This window comes from Onychostoma macrolepis, chromosome 24, assembly GCF_012432095.1.
Source record: "Onychostoma macrolepis isolate SWU-2019 chromosome 24, ASM1243209v1, whole genome shotgun sequence".
In the NCBI taxonomy this organism is placed as follows: domain Eukaryota; kingdom Metazoa; phylum Chordata; class Actinopteri; order Cypriniformes; family Cyprinidae; genus Onychostoma; species Onychostoma macrolepis.
The window spans coordinates 6,083,350-6,104,174 of NC_081178.1; the positions used below are offsets into that span (position 1 = coordinate 6,083,350).

General features: G+C 33.9%; 2 protein-coding genes across 3 annotated transcripts; both read left to right on the forward strand.

Annotated features, from left to right (window-relative positions):
* Window positions 1-9,424: 9,424 nt before the first annotated feature.
* rdh12l (retinol dehydrogenase 12, like) lies at window positions 9,425-12,595 on the forward strand. Its single transcript, XM_058765870.1, has 7 exons — window positions 9,425-9,570; window positions 9,866-9,978; window positions 10,064-10,219; window positions 10,288-10,392; window positions 10,482-10,691; window positions 11,674-11,866; window positions 12,155-12,595. The coding sequence occupies exons 1-7, from the start codon at window positions 9,557-9,559 to the stop codon at window positions 12,255-12,257; spliced, it is 894 nt and encodes a 297-aa protein (XP_058621853.1). The 5' UTR covers window positions 9,425-9,556; the 3' UTR covers window positions 12,258-12,595.
* Window positions 12,596-12,981: 386 nt separating this feature from the next.
* ptchd3a (patched domain containing 3a) lies at window positions 12,982-20,807 on the forward strand. Of its 2 annotated transcripts, XM_058765869.1 has the most exons (5): window positions 12,982-13,828; window positions 16,406-17,106; window positions 17,735-17,856; window positions 18,101-18,246; window positions 18,333-20,807. In XM_058765869.1, the coding sequence occupies exons 1-5, from the start codon at window positions 13,801-13,803 to the stop codon at window positions 20,285-20,287; spliced, it is 2,952 nt and encodes a 983-aa protein (XP_058621852.1). In that variant the 5' UTR covers window positions 12,982-13,800; the 3' UTR covers window positions 20,288-20,807. The 2 variants fall into 2 exon arrangements, with proteins under 2 accessions (XP_058621852.1, XP_058621851.1); XM_058765868.1 differs by lacking the exon at window positions 12,982-13,828 and having other exon boundaries at window positions 16,194-17,106.
* Window positions 20,808-20,825: the final 18 nt, after the last annotated feature.

Here is a 20,825-nt window from a genome sequence, read left to right on the forward strand (position 1 = left end):
AGCTGTTTTCCAGGTAAATTAAAATGGAAACAGCCAGAAATCCACAAGAGCAATCTTTTGGACCCTAATTATAAAACAATAAGACTCATTGTGAAAAATGCTGATGAAAGTACTTCACCACGTCAAATAGTTCATCTGTGCAATTTCATCGCAGATCTCACGGTAGATCTCATTATCTTTATATAGAACATGGAGCAATAAGCATCTTACCTAAATCCACATCATTACAGCATATGGAGGCTGTTCCAACCCTTCACAACCGTATCTGTGGTATTAACCGAACGTCTCGACACAGTTAACAAGATTGCATTACCTGGTTAATAAGCACAGTAGCTACGGCAGAATTAGAATCACATTAGGCAAGCATATTCATTTTTTATTCTTAATAAACTATACATTTAAACTAGATATTTATATTTAATATTATATTAATTTATATTAAATTCATTTATCATTTATTGGTTTTATATTAAATCAATAAAGTAATATTTACTGAATAAATTATACATATTTAATATGTGCCATTTTATTTATTTATTTGTTTGTATGGGAAGTTTTGTGAGTTTCTGTAAAATAATGTTCATCCTGTAATAAAAAAAAATATAATATAAATATATGAAAGCAGCTGCCATGTTCTGAAAGTCTAAAAACCAAAATGTACAAGCCCAAACTCCTACTTAAGCCTCAGGAGGTGAGATCTGAGGAAAGGCGTTTGCTCCTCTCACGGTTAGACCTTCCTGGGAATAAAGAGTGATCTGGGGAGCCATTTGTACTGTATATATACAGCTACCCATAATCCACAGCATGTGCCAGACGCAGCATGATTCATTGCTAAAAGATCTACTGTGGTGCATGTGGGCTTAGAAACAGCAGCTGTTTGTCCTTCTCAATAACTCTACCTTTCACTTTTTTGTCTCATGTGCTGTTTTCTAACAGAATGGGACTTATAAACATTTATAGGAAGAGCTGTTTTGCTTGGCCTGCTTCCTTTGACTGCTAATTTAGTCAGAACAGAGAATAAAAATATCGGTTGTGTCAGAACACAGCAGGACGTTGAAGGGACATTTTAATATCATTACACAGTAATTTTCATCTCTGACAGAGAAAGGGCAATAAAATTACAATGAATTATGCAGTAGCAGTATTCATGGCTGATGAAGTGTTGTTCTGAAAGTATCCATGGCAACATGGTAATGTGCTTATTATGGGATGATAAAAAGCTAGATATTTGTCAGGAACACAATAGTGCAGCACTGGGTATTTTAACCTATAGTGCACACGCAGTGAGGCAAGCTTGAAAACACTTCCGAAAGAGTACAGAGCCAGTATTATTGAGTGAATACTATATTTATGTACCATGGTGTTTATATCTTCTCCAAAGTACTTCAAATAATATCATGGTATTTTCATAACCTTGCATAAACAATGCAAAATGAACAAGACATGGACAATACCATGGTTTCTGAACTATGGAAGTCCTTGAAGTACCGTATAAATAATATGGTAATCGTTTATTACCACTATATCATATTACCAATGTATTGTATTTTGGACATGAACCAAACTACATTTTCCACACAGAAATAGTGTAGCTCCATTTATAGTTCTAGACCCTGAAGGGATTTTGAAGAGTACAGGACCAACATACTGATTTTAACATACTAAATTTAGCTGGCTTTGAGTCCAAACTACTAAAACATACTGAAGTTTGTGTCATAATGAACTTTTAAATGCAATTATGAGCACCAGATTCAGAACTCATGCTCTAAAGCGGACAATTGATCTGGTCTGTTTCTGACTACCGTCTGAACCAGTAATTCATCTCATACAATAATTGATTTGAACAAAAAATAGAGGCTTAGGCTGTAACTGTATGGTGATCATTTCTAGCAGAACAAATGTGACCTGAATTGCACACAGAATAACCCACAGAGATCAATAGTGTGGGGTCAGAGTTTCCTCCCTAACGGCAAAATATCAGTGATACAGGATTAAAACGGGAAATCCCTTTACCAAACCACTATTTTATATCAATAACTAATGTCATTTATTGCTTGAGGTACACCGAAATTTTAAATATTCTGAATAGCATCCCCCTGATGTGGCTTCAAAAATGAAAACTAAATTAATGCAATGCTCTGCCAGTGATGCTCTCTGAAGTTCTGTGCTTTTCTCACAGGCTTGATTGAAAAGCAACTAACAAGCTATTCTGTACAAAAACATAAGCAATCCAAAAATAACTCCAGAAAAAGCCAATGACGCAATACATGAAGGACTGTTTTGTCATGTTTCCCTGTGAGTAACACAAGTGATGGCTTCTGATCTTTTTGAGGGTTTCAGGACAACATCTCACTAAGGGTTGGTTTATTTGTTCAGGGACAGGAAGAGCTGTGCATTTCCTTTCTATTAGCCCAGAGTCTTCACACGTGACTAACATCCCCCACTGACACCAGTGTCCTGCGTGTCCCAGAGGGAAATAATCTCACCTCTCTGACCTCAACCCTGACTCTGAACCTATAACCTTCTGGCCAAAATATCCATAATCCATAATAATCCTTCCTCTACTGAAAAAATCCCATCACTTGTTGTCTTCTCACATCAAAAACCACCAACATAGTCATTTTGGACTGTTTTCGCTTGTAAACATTGCTTGATCTATGCATATTTCTCTCCTCATTCATTATGTATAAAGACTCATATTTTAATCTGAAAAAAAAACAACAACAAAAAAACAATTTGAAGTTAGAAACATCTTGTTGTTGTTTTTGAAATTTTTTTATTTTTACAAATTTAGATTTTATTTTAAAGATTTTCGATTCACAATATGTTAACTGATAGACTGCAGTCGTGTGGATCACTTGTGCATTTTTGCGCTTTTTATCAGCTGTTTGGCCCTAAATAAGATCTAGCATGCATATGAACATACTGTGCAGTTCTTCTGCAATTCTATGTGTAAAGATGATAAAAATAACGATTTCAGCAGCCAGTGAGCACATAATTCTTTATCTCCCACTGGAATGCAAACATTCAGGGTTTTTGCCCACTGGTTACTAAAAGTGCACAAATTAAACACCACAACGACACGTTGTTTAGAAAGTTGCCAAACGCTCTTCCCAGTGTTGACTGCTTGCTTATTACTAGTTCATCTTGTCACCCAAAAATAAGGGAAAATAGGGGAGCAGTAAGATAAGTAGAGCCCTCATCAGTTTAAGCAAGATTTTAACCCATTTAAGCATGCAGCAGCATGAACAAGCAACTTAATATGGGTTAACATCTTATGAGATTCATGAGGCAAAGGACTCAAACTTGAGGTGCTGACTAAATGTTTGAGTTGTGTGATGGGATATAGTGAGACATATCTTACTCACCATAACACTGTACACTCGATCTGTCTGAGCACGGCAGTTGCTATGATATCCAACATGTTACTTAAGGGTGTAAGGCATGAGAGGACATCAAAAAAGTTGAAAAGGTCAGAAGCTTTACCCATAATACAAATTTATTATTCATATAACCACCCAATTGTCTCAATTACATCTCACTTCAGTTCAGCAAAGCTAAACTTGTCCAGAAATACCCCTGTCTTTGGGTGTGACCCTCCTGAGATGAGTTATACTCTAGCTCAGACCTGCTGACCTATGAAATCACTGTAAGTCCAGCACATTAGTATTACTAGACCCTATACATTACATTCAGAATGCTTCACAAAGAGAGACGTTAAACTCTTGAGTGATGCAGAAAGCCAAAGCCACACAGGTAGAACAGAACACCTTATAGCACAAACACAGTCATTAAATTATGAAGGTGACCTGCTCTACGTAAAGAGTCGAGATCAACAGGAATTAGAGCTGGTAATTTAATCTCAGGAGAACAGAGATAGGGCTGGGAGTTGTGTCTGGGACGTTTCTATGACACGAGACAACATGAGTCGTTTGAAGTGACTGTAGCTGAAACTTACTCAAGACTTACAGGAAAAAATTATTTTATTATCTCAATTGATATCAAATGTGATTAAGCGGAAGCTACCAACTGCGAATATCAATGTTTCAAACTTTACTCAGATTTACCAAGATACCAAAAGATTTCAAAATACATTCAAAAGTTTTTTAATTTTTATTCAGCAAGAATGCATTAAATTTTATCACAAGACAGGAAAGACAATTATATTTTTCGAACAAACGCTGTTGTTTTGAACTTTCCAGTATCGTGTTTAAACAAAAATTCCAGTTTATTTTTTACATATCTGTCAATCTGAGGCGTATGGGTTGCGTGCGTTTTGCTCTACTGATTGATATTCCAGTCTGTTCGGAAACATATATGGTTCCTATGGGTCGACGGAAAGAAGAAGAAGAAAAAAATATATACCGTATTGTCCCGAATATAAGACGACCCTGATTATAAGACGACCCCCCTTTTTCCAGATGTACCTGTTGGAAAAAGGCTTTTTGAAAACCAAATCTTGTTTTTTTTTTCTCTCTCTGTAAAACACATTTATTCTTAAATTATTTTCATATTGCATATTTTTCCAATTCTAATTTTTGTTTTGAAAGTATGGTAAATACTGGTAAAATGTACCAACAATGACATGAATTTTGATATACCATTGAAATAACAGGTAGCCCATCTGAATTATATAACAATTAGGCTATCCAACTCATAGTAGTCTACCAAAATGTTACTATCAGTAGACGTGAAATCTTATTGTAGTCTTCAAATCTGGGTACTGTCTTATGTTTTAAAATCACTTACAGAGGAAGTTTGTTCCCATCAGGCTAACATGACAGTCACGATCATGCTGCTGTAAGCTTTTCTTTTTCATTTGTTTTCATTCGCGATCTTTATAACACACATTACATTACATATTTCATGGCACACTCGTTTTATGCGTTTTTGGCGCCACCTATTGTTGTGGGTGTATTATTGACATGTCAAAGTCTAGACCCTGAATATAAGACGAACGCGTTTTTTCAGATGTATTTCCAAGGAAAAAACATCGTCTTATATTCGGGTCAATACGGTATATATTAGACTATTTTAAACATTTTTCATCAATAATCAAAGCTATGTGTCGATTTAATTAAAAGTCCATCATTACTTGGAGCATCATTACTCCATTCTTCAATGCATGGTCCTTCAGAAATCATTATTAACTAATATGCTGATGTATTATCAATGTTGGAAACAGTTGAGCTACTTTATTTTTATTTTTATTTATTTATGTATTTATTGGAACCTGTGATACTTTTTGGGGGTTCACTGATAAATAAAAATGAAAAAGAACAGCATTTATTCAAAATAGATGTTTTCTAACAATATCAATCTTTACTATCACTGTTTCTATCAATTTAACAAATCCCTAATGAATAAAAACTAATTACTTTCAAAAAAAAAAAAAAAAAGTACTGACCTCAAGCTTTTGAATGGTAGTGTATATTGTTACAAACGTTATATTTTAAATAAATGATGTTCTTATTTAACTTTTTCATCAAATAATCCTGAAAAAAGTATGACAGGTTTACAATATTACTAATAAATCAGCATTGCATAAAATGCATTAAGTAAATAAAGTAAATGAATAAAGTATATTAAAATTTTGATCAAATAAATGCAGGTTTGATATAAAGTAAAATATAAAATAGTAATGTATCCAAACTTTTGACCTATAATTTTATTCCCCTCATATTGCGCCCCTGTCCCTGAGGAACTCTCTGCACGTCCCTGATCATGTGACACTGAAGACTGGAGTAATGATACTGAAAATTCAGCTTTGATCACAGGAATAAATTTTATAAATTTTTAAAATATATTCAAATAGAAAATTTGTTGCTTATAAATTGTAATAATATTTCACAATATTACAGCATCGTACCTTTAGACAAAAATTAGTGTAAAGCTAAAGTTATACTAATTTTTGTCTATATTCCAAAAGTACGACAGTTGTTACCAATGAAACATAATTCAGAATTCAGTTAAGCCTCCTGAGCAACGAAAGAGCAATAAGGAGTCCTCAGGAGACTGCTGGCAAAGCCAGTAAATCATTCCCATCAAAAACAACATGATCTAGTGCTCTAAAATGTTTACAGAACTGTGAACCAGGTGCCTGGAAATCACTGAAGAATAAATTATTATGTAATTCAGACACTTTTAACTTAATTGAAAATTAAAATACCCACACTGTGTGTTCCCATGCACAGAGAGGTGATTAATTTCTGCGAAATTCTCAGGAGATCAAAACAGGAACGATTCAAAAAACAATCCTGTTGACAGTGATTAAACCACCAGTTTCTGTTATACACACATAAATACTCAAGAAAATGTCAACACAAGTACCTTCACCCAAAAAGGGTGAGACAGTGTAATAAAAATAGCAATGAATGTCAATCATCAAGAGATTCAGGAGGATAGAGAAACACAGGCAACATTATGCAGAAATTCACTAAAGTCTGAGACAGGTTCATTACGTTTCTGCTGTGAAAGAAGACTAAAAACAAAGGAAATTCTAAGGCAACATTGCATGTACTTTACAGAGAAGCCAATCTCATGAGATTGAGAGAGAAGTATATTGATTATAAAATATACTTACATTTAAATCAATACCTAAAAGTATCAATGAAAATATTCATTGTAATTGATAAATAACCCTATTTTTTTCTGTGCTGTCTTTTTCGTTAATATTGTATAGTGTTGCCAACTTCACAACATGCTAATGTCAAATTCTATTGACGCTCATGTCATGCATGAAGAGGTACTGGCTGCCTATAGAGTGTTCTAAATCAGTCACTTATGAGGTTCCTTGGTAGGCAGCTGCCTATGTAAACAGTACGTAATTAGCCTTTCTTTATATCAACAGAATTATAACCATCCATTTTTGCCTCCTCTTTAGGGGTCTATGGCTGCGTCTGAAATATCGCCAGAATTAGTAGCCTAAGGCATGGGTACTTTTTGCCTAATCTTAGTATTGATATAATAATTTTATGAGTACAGTAACATCAAACATATTACATTTTTCACAAAGGCTACTATATTATAGCTACTAGTAGTGAAATATGTGATTTTGGATGAAGCCTATGGCTTTGTGAGGAATAGCATACTACCATACTACTCTAGTATAAGTATACTGTGCACAGCATGAACATTTTAGAATATGTGAATGACCTTTTACATTAGTCAAAATACGCAGACATTCAATGCACCTTAACTATTTAATCCTAGTGTGACCAATAAACCAGATATAATATTATATTTAAAACAATTATAATTCATGTAAAATATTGCAATACTGCAATGTTTCTCGCTGCACATACTAATTTGAAAGGAAAATAGTACTAGTCAGAAAATACAGTGCAGTATTCAGTAAACAAGCTTGTATTCTTTTTCAAAGATGGTCTGTTTAGACTTTAATTTCCTTGAAAACAATGCTTCACTCAGGTCCTGTAATTCTACAGCAACCACGTTCTTTCCTATTATGAACTGACACACATCATGTTGACAGAGCAAGCAAAAGAAAGAAGTCCCATATTTAGTAGTGCACAGTAACTAATTATAGAACCACGTTAATTAGCTGGTCCGGAGTGGTCAAAATAAAGCAACACTGTTTTTATATTCCTCCATTTTTTTTATATTCCTCAAGTCATTCTCCAGTTAAACCGTAGTGAGGTGACAGACGGGGCGTTGTTTTAAGGCACATTGGTTAGTTCTGAATTATTACCTTTATTATGATTCTCTGGAGGCACCCGCCATTTCTGCTTTCGTAGAATAAGAGTGTCCAAGTGAATCATTCAGATAATTAGTCTATGTAAACATTTCTAAGCTTCCACATATATGTTTAATGAGACCAATAATCACTCAAGATCAACTACATTCAATTAAATCTGTTTAGTGAGTCATATTTGTAAAGCATTCTCCAAAGTGAAGGTGTGTGAAAGGCCTATCCTGACAGCAAAATTATTTTTATGGCAGCTTTGAATGCTTTCTAAGAAAGGTATTGCAAGGTTTGTTTGCTTGTTGTAACTAAAACTCAGAGTTTGGCCTTAAATGTGTCATCTTTGAAGTGACTGTTAATCAGAGGTGATTTAAATAGCCCTCTCTCTGTGGCTGTCCTGTTTCAAATGGTGGAAGGAAATGTTGACTTACACACTATCATATGATGGCTGACAATGCACTTCCTGTTTGAGATAGCAGTTTTGACTGTGTTGAGGTGTGTTGACATTTAAGGTGTCATAAACATTCATAGTGCACAAGTATACATTTGGGTGTATGTGAATAATTAGGTAATTAGCTAATAAATCTCTACATGAATAAGACTGAAGTAAATGCAAACATTTTAAACAGTAATACGGTCTTTTATTTGTCATTTAAGCTACATGCAATGCATAGACAGAAGAAATATGTACTTTTCCACTTGTCATCTACAGATTAGCCGTGTAACTATATAGGCTATAGCTGCACAATTAAATGTAGCCTATGTTAAATATAAATGCACAGTTAAATAACTGTTAAATGTATATGGAGGAAGTGACTATTCAGTGCTCAGACGCTGAATTACAAAGGCATCATTGCAATGCGAGGAACTCTGCAATAGTGCAGTCTTACAAATAGCATCTTAGACCAATATGCTTTCATCCAATGTGGTTTACCGCAGCATAGTTAGTTTGAGAGCTGTGGTGCAGTTTTAAGCATTAGCAGTTCAAATCTCACCGGCACAGATAAAGAGTGACAAAGTGTTGGTGGGTTGGAGAGAAACAGAGAGCGAGATAGAAGTGTATAGAAGCTAAAAAATAGGCTACATGATGCAGAAGATGGCAAGTATTAAAACTGTTTTTATAGAGAGTTTAGGCAGTCTTTATAGAGAGTTTCACTTGTATAATTTTACATGGAATATCTTAATACTAAAATTAGTTACTTTAATTAATACTTAAAATTTCGTTTGTCACAGGACATGGTGAAAATTAAATGGAGATCAAGTTGTAAAACTCTGCCATCGAATTGTAGACAAATGTATGGAGTTTTTGCCATCAATGAGGGCTGCTGAAGTACAACTCAAAAACATTTTACTTACATTTCTTAAATTGCTGACGGCATAGTATAAGTACATTTTTTTTTATTAAATTAGAAAAATACAGGCTTTTGTATGAAAATGCTTACCTAAATGCTAAACAAATATTTAGACGCCTGCTTTCTTTACCATGCATCTACTGACATCTCCTGGTTAAAATAAGAATCACGTCAAGTAGTCATTTTTAAATCTAAAATATGCCGGTTCTTTCCGTTATCCGGATACTAATGATATTTATGTTGACATTTAATAAATATAAAAGTCTAAAATACTTTTGACATCAAAAATGAACGTACAGTTGGAAAGAAAAATAGGAATACGTAATAAAGGGGGGAGTTTCGTGGTCTCTGACCAATAAAAAACTGCAACTCCACTAGTCTTCCTTATACATCATTTGACTCCTCCCACTAGAGACAGTGCGAGAGTTTTGATCACACTGTTTTTGTCTTATTGATAGTTTATGAACTCATATTTTTGTGTCTGGATACAAGTCATCGTAAAATGGAAGCTCTAAGGTATGAACAGAAATGTATATGTTATATTTCAGATGTTTTATAGATGTCGACAGCAAAATGTTGCTCAATAACCTGTTACAATTGTGCCGAGGAAATAAAGCATGAAAGATTTTCTTATATATGATTTGAATCGAAGACAGACCATACATGACTGAGCAAAAACGATTATATTTCAATTCTTTTCCACTGAGCACGTGAAATTAGTTTTCATATCAAACCAACGCCCATAGGAACCAAGTTGAGTAATATGACAAATATAATTGCGTTACATTTATTCTTTTCCTATCATCCTCAGAAACATGTTTCGCTCGTGGTCCTCTGATGCCAGACTTGATGGTAAAACTGTCATAATTACTGGTGCCAATACTGGAATTGGTAAAGAGACAGCCATAGACCTGGCAAAGAGAGGTGGGCATTTCTATACAATTTAATATTAATATAATGTCTGATGGAAAAATGTCATCTTCCTGCCTTTCTGCTGTCTTGACTTTAGGAGCACGTATTATTATGGCATGCAGAGATATGGAAAAAGCTGATGCAGCCCTGAAGGAAGTAAAGGATGCTTCAGGAAACCAGGATGTTGTTATCAGTAGGCTTGACCTGTCAGATTCCAAATCAATCAGAGAATTTGCAGAGAACATCAATAAAGGTGAGATCAAAAAGGTCAAAGGTCTTCCTTATATAGGGCTACAATGATGTATCTGGGTTGTCTTTCAGAGGAAAAACAAGTCAACATCTTAATCAGTAACGCTGGGGTGATGGTTTGTCCTTATGGAAAGACAGCAGATGGTTTTGAAATGCAAATAGGAGTGAACCACATGGGTAAGCATGCGTAATTTGTCCAAATAGGACACCATTTTTAACCTTAAAAGAAATTACGGGAGACATCAGCACTGTTCTTCTTCTTGTAGGTCACTTCCTGTTGACGTATCTGTTATTGGATTTGATTAAAAGATCAGCGCCTGCGAGGATCATTAATGTCTCATCCATGGCACACCAATGGGGGACCATCAACCTAGAAGATATCAACAGTGAGAAGAACTATGATAAACAGAATGCCTACAGCCAGAGCAAGCTGGCAAACATTCTGTTCACTCGCTCTTTGGCCAAAAAACTAGAAGGTGAGTCTTTTTAAAATTGATATTTACGTTACTAAATATAAATATGATCTGCTCAAGCAGTTTTTATTATTTTGATATTTTTCATTATTTAATTTTATGATTATTTTATTCATATTTTTTTTAAATAATTTTTATTTATTTTATTATTCTAATATAATTTCTGTTAGTGTCAGAATAGAACATGTTTACAGCTTTTGATTTCTGTCAAATGCTTCAGTTGAAGAAATTTATGATGGTCCATAAAATGTCTAAACCAGAGGTGCCCAAACGGTTTACAACGATGGATCAGTAATCTTAACTGTAGGCCGTGGGCTGAAAATAAATATTGTGTTATAATAACTATATTATATTAAAATTGACATTAATAATGAAATTGACTTCTAAACAAAAAAAAAAGAAAAAAAAAATGCTTCAATTGCATTTTTTTTATTTTTAATTATTATTATTTTTCCCCTCTTTTGTGATTTGTCATATGATTTAGGCATCTCTGGCCTAAACCAATTTGGTAGAACTAAAAATAGTATATTATAAAACAAAATTCTAGATAACAAATATATATATATTTTTTTTAGTGCTGTCAATCGCGATTAATCGCACCCAAACACATGCATGTATATATTTAAGAAAAATGTTATGTTTATATATTAAATATATTTACATAATATAAAATATAAAAAATATGATGTAAAACATAAATATTTGTTAATTATATACTGTATGTGTGTGTATTTATATATACATAATAAATATACACAGTACACATACATATATAATGTAAACAAAAACTTTTATTTTGGATGCGATTAATCGCAATTAATCATTTGACAGCACAATTTTTTTTTAATATTAATTTTTGTGGCATTTTTGCCCCTAGCGCTGGATAATTTCTGACCGTGTCCTTGGGTATTCTATTCTAAAAAAATAACTGATGCAAAAATAATCCTAATAATCCTTCTCATCTGGTCTTTGTGTGGCGTCTCAGGTACTGGAGTCACAGCGTATGCTCTCCATCCTGGAGTGGTTCAGACCGAACTGTGGAGGCACTTGAGTAAACCTCAACAAGCCGTCGTGTGGCTAGCAAAGCCCTTCACCAAAACATCTGTGCAGGGAGCTCAGACCAGCATCTACTGTGCTGTGGCCCCTGAACTGGAGACAGAGAGCGGCAAATATTACAGGTCAGTGGATTTTCATCTCAAACCCAGCAAAACTGTAGGTTGTACCTGATTTACAGTAGAGCTTACAATATCACACCTACCCAGCCTCTATCTACACATAGTACACCATAAATGCACACAGGTCCAATAGGTCATATTCTGTTGTCTTTCAGTTAGATATTATTATCATACAGCATTCAATTATTGCTGATAAACTTTTGTGTATGATTTCATGGTGTTTCATAAAACAAATGCAACAGTTCAGGCATGTCTTATCTCATACTCGCCTGTCTCCTGCTCTCCACGCAGTGACTGCGCACCTGCAAAATGCTCCCAGGCTGCCATGGATGATGAGGTGGCCCAGCGCCTCTGGGAACTCAGCTGTAAGATGCTCAGCATCACATGGGAGTGAAAACATATCTCTCTTCCTGACGAGTCCAAGTTTTACTGCAGTCTGCCTAAGATTGCAGGCCCATCCACTGTCAAAATCAGAAATACTAATTAGTATTAAACACACTAGCATAAAAGATCACTAAATATAACCAAATGTGATATATTTTATACATGATGTGAAATTTAAATGTAATATTTTGTAAATTTCGGTCTCAGGTTGCTTAAGTGAGTTCATTTTCTATATAATACAGGTACATATTTATGCACAAAATGATATAAGAAGCAAATGCCAGATTCAGGAGGTTGAAAAAATGCACTGGGTATATGTGAATATTTTTGAATACATTTACAATTTTGTATCCTGGTTTTAATTTTGAGTTTTGTATGACCCAAGGAGAAGTATAATATTTTACATATATTATTGTACTTTATATACAGTATGTACAGTGTGTGTGTGTGTGTGTGTGTGTGTGTATATATATATATATATATATATATATATATATATATATATATATATATATATATATATATATATATATATATATATATATATATATATATATATATATATATATATATATATATCTGTCTGTGTAGATTCATAACTAAACCGTCCAGGTGTTTAAAACATTCCAAAAATGTACTTTTTATTCAAATCACTGTTTTTGATAGTCTAGTGATTTTAATAAAAGTACATTTTTGAATATATATATATATATATATATATAGGATATTGTACTTCTATGTAGTGTTAGTTTATCCAAAGGAAAATATAAAGTATTGGGGGGATCATAATACAATATAATTCATTTTTTCATTCATACATAATTATTTTTATTTTATTTATTTATTTATTTATTTAAAGATTCTTCCATTTATTCCAAAATATATTTAAAATATAAGGAAAATAGGATAGACCTCATTGGAAACACGAGGGTACATGTAGAATAAATAAATAGTCAAGTACAAGTCAAAAACAGCATGATACAATAAAACACACACACACACACACACACACACACACAAAACAGTTGAAGTCAAAGATGCCAGCACTGCAACCCAGCTCTGCTCTCTCTCAGACTCAGTTGCCATGACAATCTCTCATCTCTGCTCTCACCCTGACCTGATCACCATGACAACAACTCATTGCCCAATATAGTGTGATGCAGGAGAACATACAAAAAAGGTCACTAGCCCCATCTAGTGGACAACAAAAACCGACAAGGCCTGTCAAATCTTATGTCTAAAAAATAAAACGAAAAAACTAAAGTTGTTGTTAAATTCAAAAATGCTAAATAAATGACTTAAGCTAAACAGATGTTTTTGGATGTGTTCCTAGCAGGCTACTCTTTGATACTGTAAAATACAAGAGCAGTATCAGTTGTGCGGTAATAATTTGAGGCCCTCAATTATCTCCTAATGGCAAATCACAAGCGCTATGAGAGTCGAAGCCATTTTTGTTGGGGTAATTAAGCACTGAGGTAACTGAAAGGCATGAATGGAGCCTTGTGTTCAGTAATGAACTTGCATGTTATTCTCTCCTCACATCTTCTGTCCTGATGGAACAAAATGAGCAGAAACCGCAACGTGAGTCCTAAATCAATTGGTCTTTATTTCTAAAATATAGTTTAGTACATTCAGAAATGTTAGTCTGTTGTGCATTCCAATAAGAACCACATGTTTTTACAGCCTGTTTGCTTTTCTAGATGTTTAGAAAACCATATATGATGCTTTAAAGACTCCAGAAAGCAATACACTTTTCTGAAGAATATATAATGTGACTTCAAAAAACGTTTTAATATCCAAAGAACCATTAAGCCATCTGAGCCCTGTACACCAAATTGTTTTAATTAGAAGAGGATTGTTTGCTGGCTCTGATGAACTGCAACAAATCATTAAAGAATCTTTATTTATAATTGCTGGCAAGTCTTTTCAAATATATTACTTCTGTGGGTTGTAAACAAATCTGCCTTAATTCAATAAACCAGCAACAAATTAAGCTTTTCATTAAAAACAGATCAGATCATGTAACTGATTATTAAAATTTCTAGGAACACTATAACACTAACTTCAACAAATATAATTTCATTAAGCCATATAATGCTAAATTATCACATATTCATAATTTATAAATATATAATATATTTAAGTGTGCGTATGTATATATAATAAGATTTTAATAAAAAACTGCTAAATAAAGTATTTTATTATCCATAATTTAATCATTCATGCTTCAAGTTTAATCGAACACTCTCAGAAATAAAGGTACAAAAACTGATCAAAAAGTACCTGTTTGTACCTAAAGGGTCCATTTTGGTACCTTAAAGGTACATATTAGTGTTTAAAGTGTACATATTTGAACCTAATAGGTACAAAAGTGTACCTTTTGAAAAGGTACCACCCCAGTGACAGCTTTTGTACCTTTATTTCTGAGAGTGAAGCATACTTCAAACATTTTAGGTAATATACATAAATATAGGCTATAATATATATATATATATATATATTTATATTTATTATATTTTTATAAAATAATGTATATTATTATGCATAATTTAATCATTCATGCATCAGGTTTAATCGAAGCATATTTCAAACATTTTAGGTAATATACATAAATATATGATGCGTATAAGTGTACATATTTACATATAATAATATTTTAATAAAATAATATAACTGCTAAATAATGTATTTTACAATGCATAATTTAATCATCCTGATGCCTAAATGATTAAATTATGCATAGTAAAATACATTATTTAGCAGTACTTCAAACATTTTGGGTAATATGCATAAATATATAATATATATAAGTGTATATATTTATATATAATAATATTTTAATAAAATAATATAACTGCTAAATAATGTATTTTTATGCATCATTTAATCAGTCATGCATCAGGTTTAATTGAAGCATTCTTCAAATATTTTGGGTAATATACATATATATAGGCCTATAATATATATATTTATATATAATAACATTTTAATAAAATAATATAACTGCTAAATAATGTATTTTTAATGCATAATTTAATCAGTCATGCATCAGGTTTAATTGAAGCATACTTCAAATATTTTGGGTAATATACGTAAATATATATATATATATATAAGTGTAAATATTTATATATAATAACATTTTAATAAAATAATATAACTGCTAAATAATGTATTTTTAATGCATAATTTAATCAGTCATGCATCAGGTTTAATTGAAGCATACTTCAAATATTTTGGGTAATATACATAAATATATAATATATATAAGTGTAAATATTTATATATATCATATTTTTATAAAATAATATAACTGCTAAATAATGTATTTCTAATGCATAATTTAATCAGTCATGCATCAGGTTTAATTGAAGCATACTTCAAATATTTTGGGTAATATACATTAATATATAATATATATAACTAAATATTTATATATATCATATTTGTATAAAATAATATAACTGCTAAATAATGTATTTTTAATGCATAATTTAATCAGTCATGCATCAGGTTTAATTGAAGCATACTTCAAATATTTTGGGTAATATACATAAATATATAATATATATAACTAAATATTTATATATATCATATTTTTATAAAATAATATAACTGCTAAATAATGTATTTTTAATGCATAATTTAATCAGTCATGCATCAGGTTTAATTGAAGCATACTTCAAATATGTTGGGTAATATACATAAATATATAATATATAAGTGTATATATTTCTATCTAATAATATAACTGCTAAATAATGTATTTTATTATGCATAATTTAATCATCCATGCATCAGATTCAGTTGAAGCATACTTCAAACATCTTGGGTAATATGTCTGTGGTTATTTTGTCGGTCTAAACATAATTTGCTATATGTGCCCGTGAGTGGTCGCTCTCGGCTTGTTCCCTGTAGATTTTCACGCAAAAATGCGTCAGGATATTCACATACCTCGCATGCATTATGGAGCTCTTTCTAAATCAACTTTTAACTACTTTATATAGCTAGTTTAAACTTTAAATGCTTCAGACACAATCCAGAAACAGAGAAAGTTAGGTTTACGTTAGCCTAATTTATTTAGCACAGCTTTTTCCCCACTAAACTTTTCTTTTAATCTTTCCAAAATGCCGGTGAACATGGCTGGATGCACCACAGACTGCGTGGAGAAGCCGATCTCCATCTGCTTCCAGAAGTTCGGACGCTTTGTGGGAACTTACCCGTGGTGGTTCTTCATCTCTCCTCTGCTGATCTCTGCGGTGTTGGGGAGTGGGTTTTATTTCTTAGAAGATCGCGAGGCCAATGACATTGAGGATCAGTTCACACCTGTGAACGGTCCTGCCAAACTGGAGAGGCAGTTCGTGCAGCAGAACTTTCCGCAGAACGACTCGGTGTTCTCCAACCAGAGACTCTACACGGATGGAGTTTACGCGTCCTTCATAGCGGTATCAAGATCCTCCAACATCCTCACAGACGCTGCCTTTCAGGAGATAGTAACTTTAGACAGGAAGGTCAAGGAGCTGAATGTGCCCATGGGTCACGAGGTGCTCACTTTTGAGGGACTTTGCGCAAGACGATACAAGAAATGCATACCCAATAAGATATTGGACATTTACAAATATTATGGTAATAATTTAGAAACGACCAAGCTCACTTTTCCGTTCTTTCGTTTTGGATTCTCGTACATTTTCCTGGGCTATTCGGTTGGTGGAGTGAATATAAACTCTTCTGTTATCAAAAGTGCAAAAGCAGTGCGCCTGTTTTATTTCCTGAAGGAGGATAATCGCTCCAGAACAGATTTATGGCTGAATGAATTCCTAAAGGTTTTCCCCTCTAATTTATCAGTAAACTTTATTAAGGTAGGTCATATTTTATTTATGTCCTGCTTGAGTTCTTTGATGGCAATCGGGGCTAGTTGTCACAAGGGCTATAGGCCTACTGTATATCTGTAGCTATAACGTTTTGAGTGAAAAGTTGCACAAATACTTGTTTTTGATTCCAGTGTTCTTATGGCGTTTTCAAATACCTGGTTTTAAATGGTCAAAAATTATGATGCCATATATCATATTTTGCAATAGCTCTTGGTTTTACAAGTGACCTTAGTATGTACTAGGCTGTCTATATGGGCTCTTAAAATTTGTATTTATTTATTTATTATATTTAAAGGTTATATATATATATATATATATATATATATATATACACACATATATATATGGCCTGTAGTAAGCTACTTACTGGCAGATTTCCATTGTGACAACTTACCCCTTATGGTATGACAAGATGTTCCCTCTGTTGATCAACATTTCCTAAAATGCACTGCAATTTCTTTTTTTTCCTGGGCAATATTGGTGGAAATGTTTATGTTTAATTTATTTATCCTTTTCATATTCATTCATTTGTTTCATTAAAATAAGAAATGTTTTTGTAACTATTCTTATGAGCTAAATCTAAAAATTCTGAGCTAAATCTAATTTGCATCCTCAGGTGACCCATTCCACATCTTTGTCAAGGCAGGTGGAATTTGAGGCGAACACAAAAGATGTGATTCCTCTCTTCTCTATCACATATGTCATTGCCATTGCATTCTCCATTCTCTCTTGTTTGAGGTATGTCAACGTGAATAGTTAGGCTATTTTCTGTTTCCCAGAGTATTGTGCAATGTCTAGCGCATGATTTTACCAGGGCTTCTGTGTAGATGTTTTTACATATTCTCAGAACCCACATTTGAATTGTTGTTTCTAGTTACTATGCCTTTGAATTGTTTTAAAATTTGAAAATGTGCTGAGTGGTGATGGGAAAATTGGATCATTTGATTGGATCTCTGAATCTGAATTTTGTCTGTTTTTCCAGGTTTGACTGTGTCAGAAACAAAGTATGGGTTGCTACATTTGGGGTGTTCTCTGCTGGACTCGCTGTTCTGTCCTCTTTTGGGATGATGTTACACATTGGTGTCCCATTTGTCATGACAGTCGCTAATTCTCCATTCCTGATATTAGGTAAAACATAACTATAAAGCCAGTTGTGTACAGTGTTAATGTATATTAACAGATGAAACAGTGATTTTTTAATGTGTTTTAAATAGGGATCGGAGTGGACGACATGTTCATTCTCATTTCCTGTTGGCAGCAGACCAGTGTTCACGATCGAGTGGAGACTCGCCTGTCTAATACATACAAAGAGGCGGCAATTTCAATCACCATCACCACGCTCACAGACGTGCTCGCTTTCTACATCGGCCTCATGACGCCCTTCCGCTCGGTCCGCTCTTTCTGCTTGTACACCAGCACCTCCATCCTTTTCTGCTACATCTACAGCATCACATTTTTCGGAGCATTCCTCGTTCTTAACGGACGGCGAGAAGACAGCAACAAGCACTGGTTGACGTGCAAGGAAGTACCAGAGGAGTGTCCAGTGGGTCAGTCAAAGTGGTACGAATTATGTTGCGTTGGAGGCGCTTACGACCCCCATACTGGCACAGAGGAGGTACAACCAATGAATCACTTCTTCAAAAAATACTACGGCCCATTTCTGACAAAATCGTGGACGAAGGTCTTTGTGATTGTGTTGTATTGCATCTATTTGATTATCAGCATTTATGGCTGCTTTCAAATTCAAGAAGGAATTGATCTCCGTAATTTAGCAGCTGACGATTCTTACGTGGTGAAATACTATGACAACGAGAAGGCCTATTTCTCAGAATATGGTCCAAACATCATGGTTGTCATTCGTCGGGAATTTCCGTACTGGGATGAAAAGTACATGTCAGATCTTGAAACTTGCATTGAAGATTTCAAAAACTTATCTTTCATTGAAAAGGATATATTCACCTCCTGGATCAAATCATACAAGTACTACGGATCTCACAGTAAACTCAATCTGAGCACTGAAGATGTCTTCAAAGATAACTTGGGAACGTTTCTGCGATTTTATTCCGATTTCAAACAGGACGTCAATTTCACCAACAACTCCATCCACGCATCTCGCTTCTTCATACAGACCGTAAATATCTCTACCGCCCTGGATGAGATGAATATGTTGAATAAATTGAGAGAGACAGCACAAAAGTGCCCTGTTCCTTTACTAGTTTACCACCCCGCCTTCATCTACCATGACCAGTATGCGGTGATAGTGATCAACACCATCCAGAACATTGGGGTTACAACGGCTGTAATGTTGCTTATCTCCCTTCTCCTCATCCCAAACCCTCTGTGCTCCCTTTGGGTCACGTTTTCCATTGCATCGGTCATTGTGGGGGTCACTGGGTTCATGGCATTGTGGGATGTTAATTTAGACACCATCTCCATGATCATTCTTGTCGTCTGCATTGGTTTTTCTGTAGACTTCTCTGCTCATATTTCTTACGCCTTTGTCTCTAATAAGAAACCCAGTGCGAATGAAAAGGCCGTGGAAGCCCTGTTTAATTTGGGATACCCTATTTTGCAGGGGGCTGTGTCTACTATTCTTGGGGTGGTGGTGTTATCTGCTTCAAAGAACTATATCTTTAGAACTTTCTTTAAAATTATGTTCTTGGTGATCTTCTTTGGTCTCTTCCATGGCTTAACTTTTATCCCAGTTTTTCTGACCTTTTTTGACATGTGTAGTGGCACACCAGCTAAGAGCAAGTCAGGCCCAGAAGAGCAGGCCGTGAAGAACAGCCACACCAATAACATTCAATCAAAGGCAAAGGATGGTGAGCTGAAAGAGCGGGAAATTTATGACAATCACACTTTTCAACTAGACAACCTCCGAACATGTCAGTCTCAGCCCTGCTCTTCTATTTGGATGATTACCGGCAATAACCATCATGTTCAAGATAACCACATGTGCATGGCAAGCACCATCCCAATGTTCAGAGTGGACAGTCAGACCTATGAGGTTCACATGTATACACCATCTGATGATGGCACGTTAAGAGTCAAATGTCAATCAAAACAGTGCTTAGAAGGCCAAAATTGTGTTTTAGGAAATAGTAACCACATTCAAGATTCAGATGTGCGTGTGCCCACTCCTAATGGTTCTGATTTGTCCATTTTGTAAAATTATTTTACCTCTATTTCTTCCAAGTTTATTCTGTTTGTATATGTAACACCTTTTATATGTTTAAATTAAAATTACAGATGTAAATCTAAATCAACAGGAATGCAACATGGCACTTTTTTACAAAAGATACATCTGGGCCAATGATTTTAGGACTTTTTATGGGTTTCAGGATGTAGCCGCCCAACAGCTGTAGCATTAACTCACCATAAACTGTATTAATCTGTAAAGAAATCTGTTAAAAATGTTTCATTTATGTGTTCACTTATGAGACGCAAGAATAACAAATTTGTCTAAGTCGTTCATAAAACCATTGTTCGGTAAATTACCAGATTCCGTTCAATGCAATAATTTATCTAAGAATGGATTTATCAACAATTTACACAGAAATTCTTACCTGTGTTTCATGAATGAGCCCCAAACAATATTTAAATGTCTTATTTTTTTCTTGATATGTGAATATTTCTATTTAGTTATATAAAAAGTACACACATGTAGCTTTCTTAATTTTTGTGAAATAATAAACTGAATGCACATA

Coding starts and splice junctions, on each gene's coding strand:
- rdh12l (XM_058765870.1), top strand. Junction 9,979..10,063: donor CATAGACCTGGCAAAGAGAG/GTGGGCATTTCT, acceptor TCTTGACTTTAG/GAGCACGTATTATTATGGCA. Junction 11,867..12,154: donor GAGAGCGGCAAATATTACAG/GTCAGTGGATTT, acceptor CTCTCCACGCAG/TGACTGCGCACCTGCAAAAT.
- ptchd3a (XM_058765868.1), top strand. CDS start 16,375: ATGCCGGTGAACATGGCTGGATGCACCACAGACTGCGTGGAGAAGCCG. Junction 17,857..18,100: donor TCCATTCTCTCTTGTTTGAG/GTATGTCAACGT, acceptor CTGTTTTTCCAG/GTTTGACTGTGTCAGAAACA. Junction 18,247..18,332: donor TTCTCCATTCCTGATATTAG/GTAAAACATAAC, acceptor TGTTTTAAATAG/GGATCGGAGTGGACGACATG.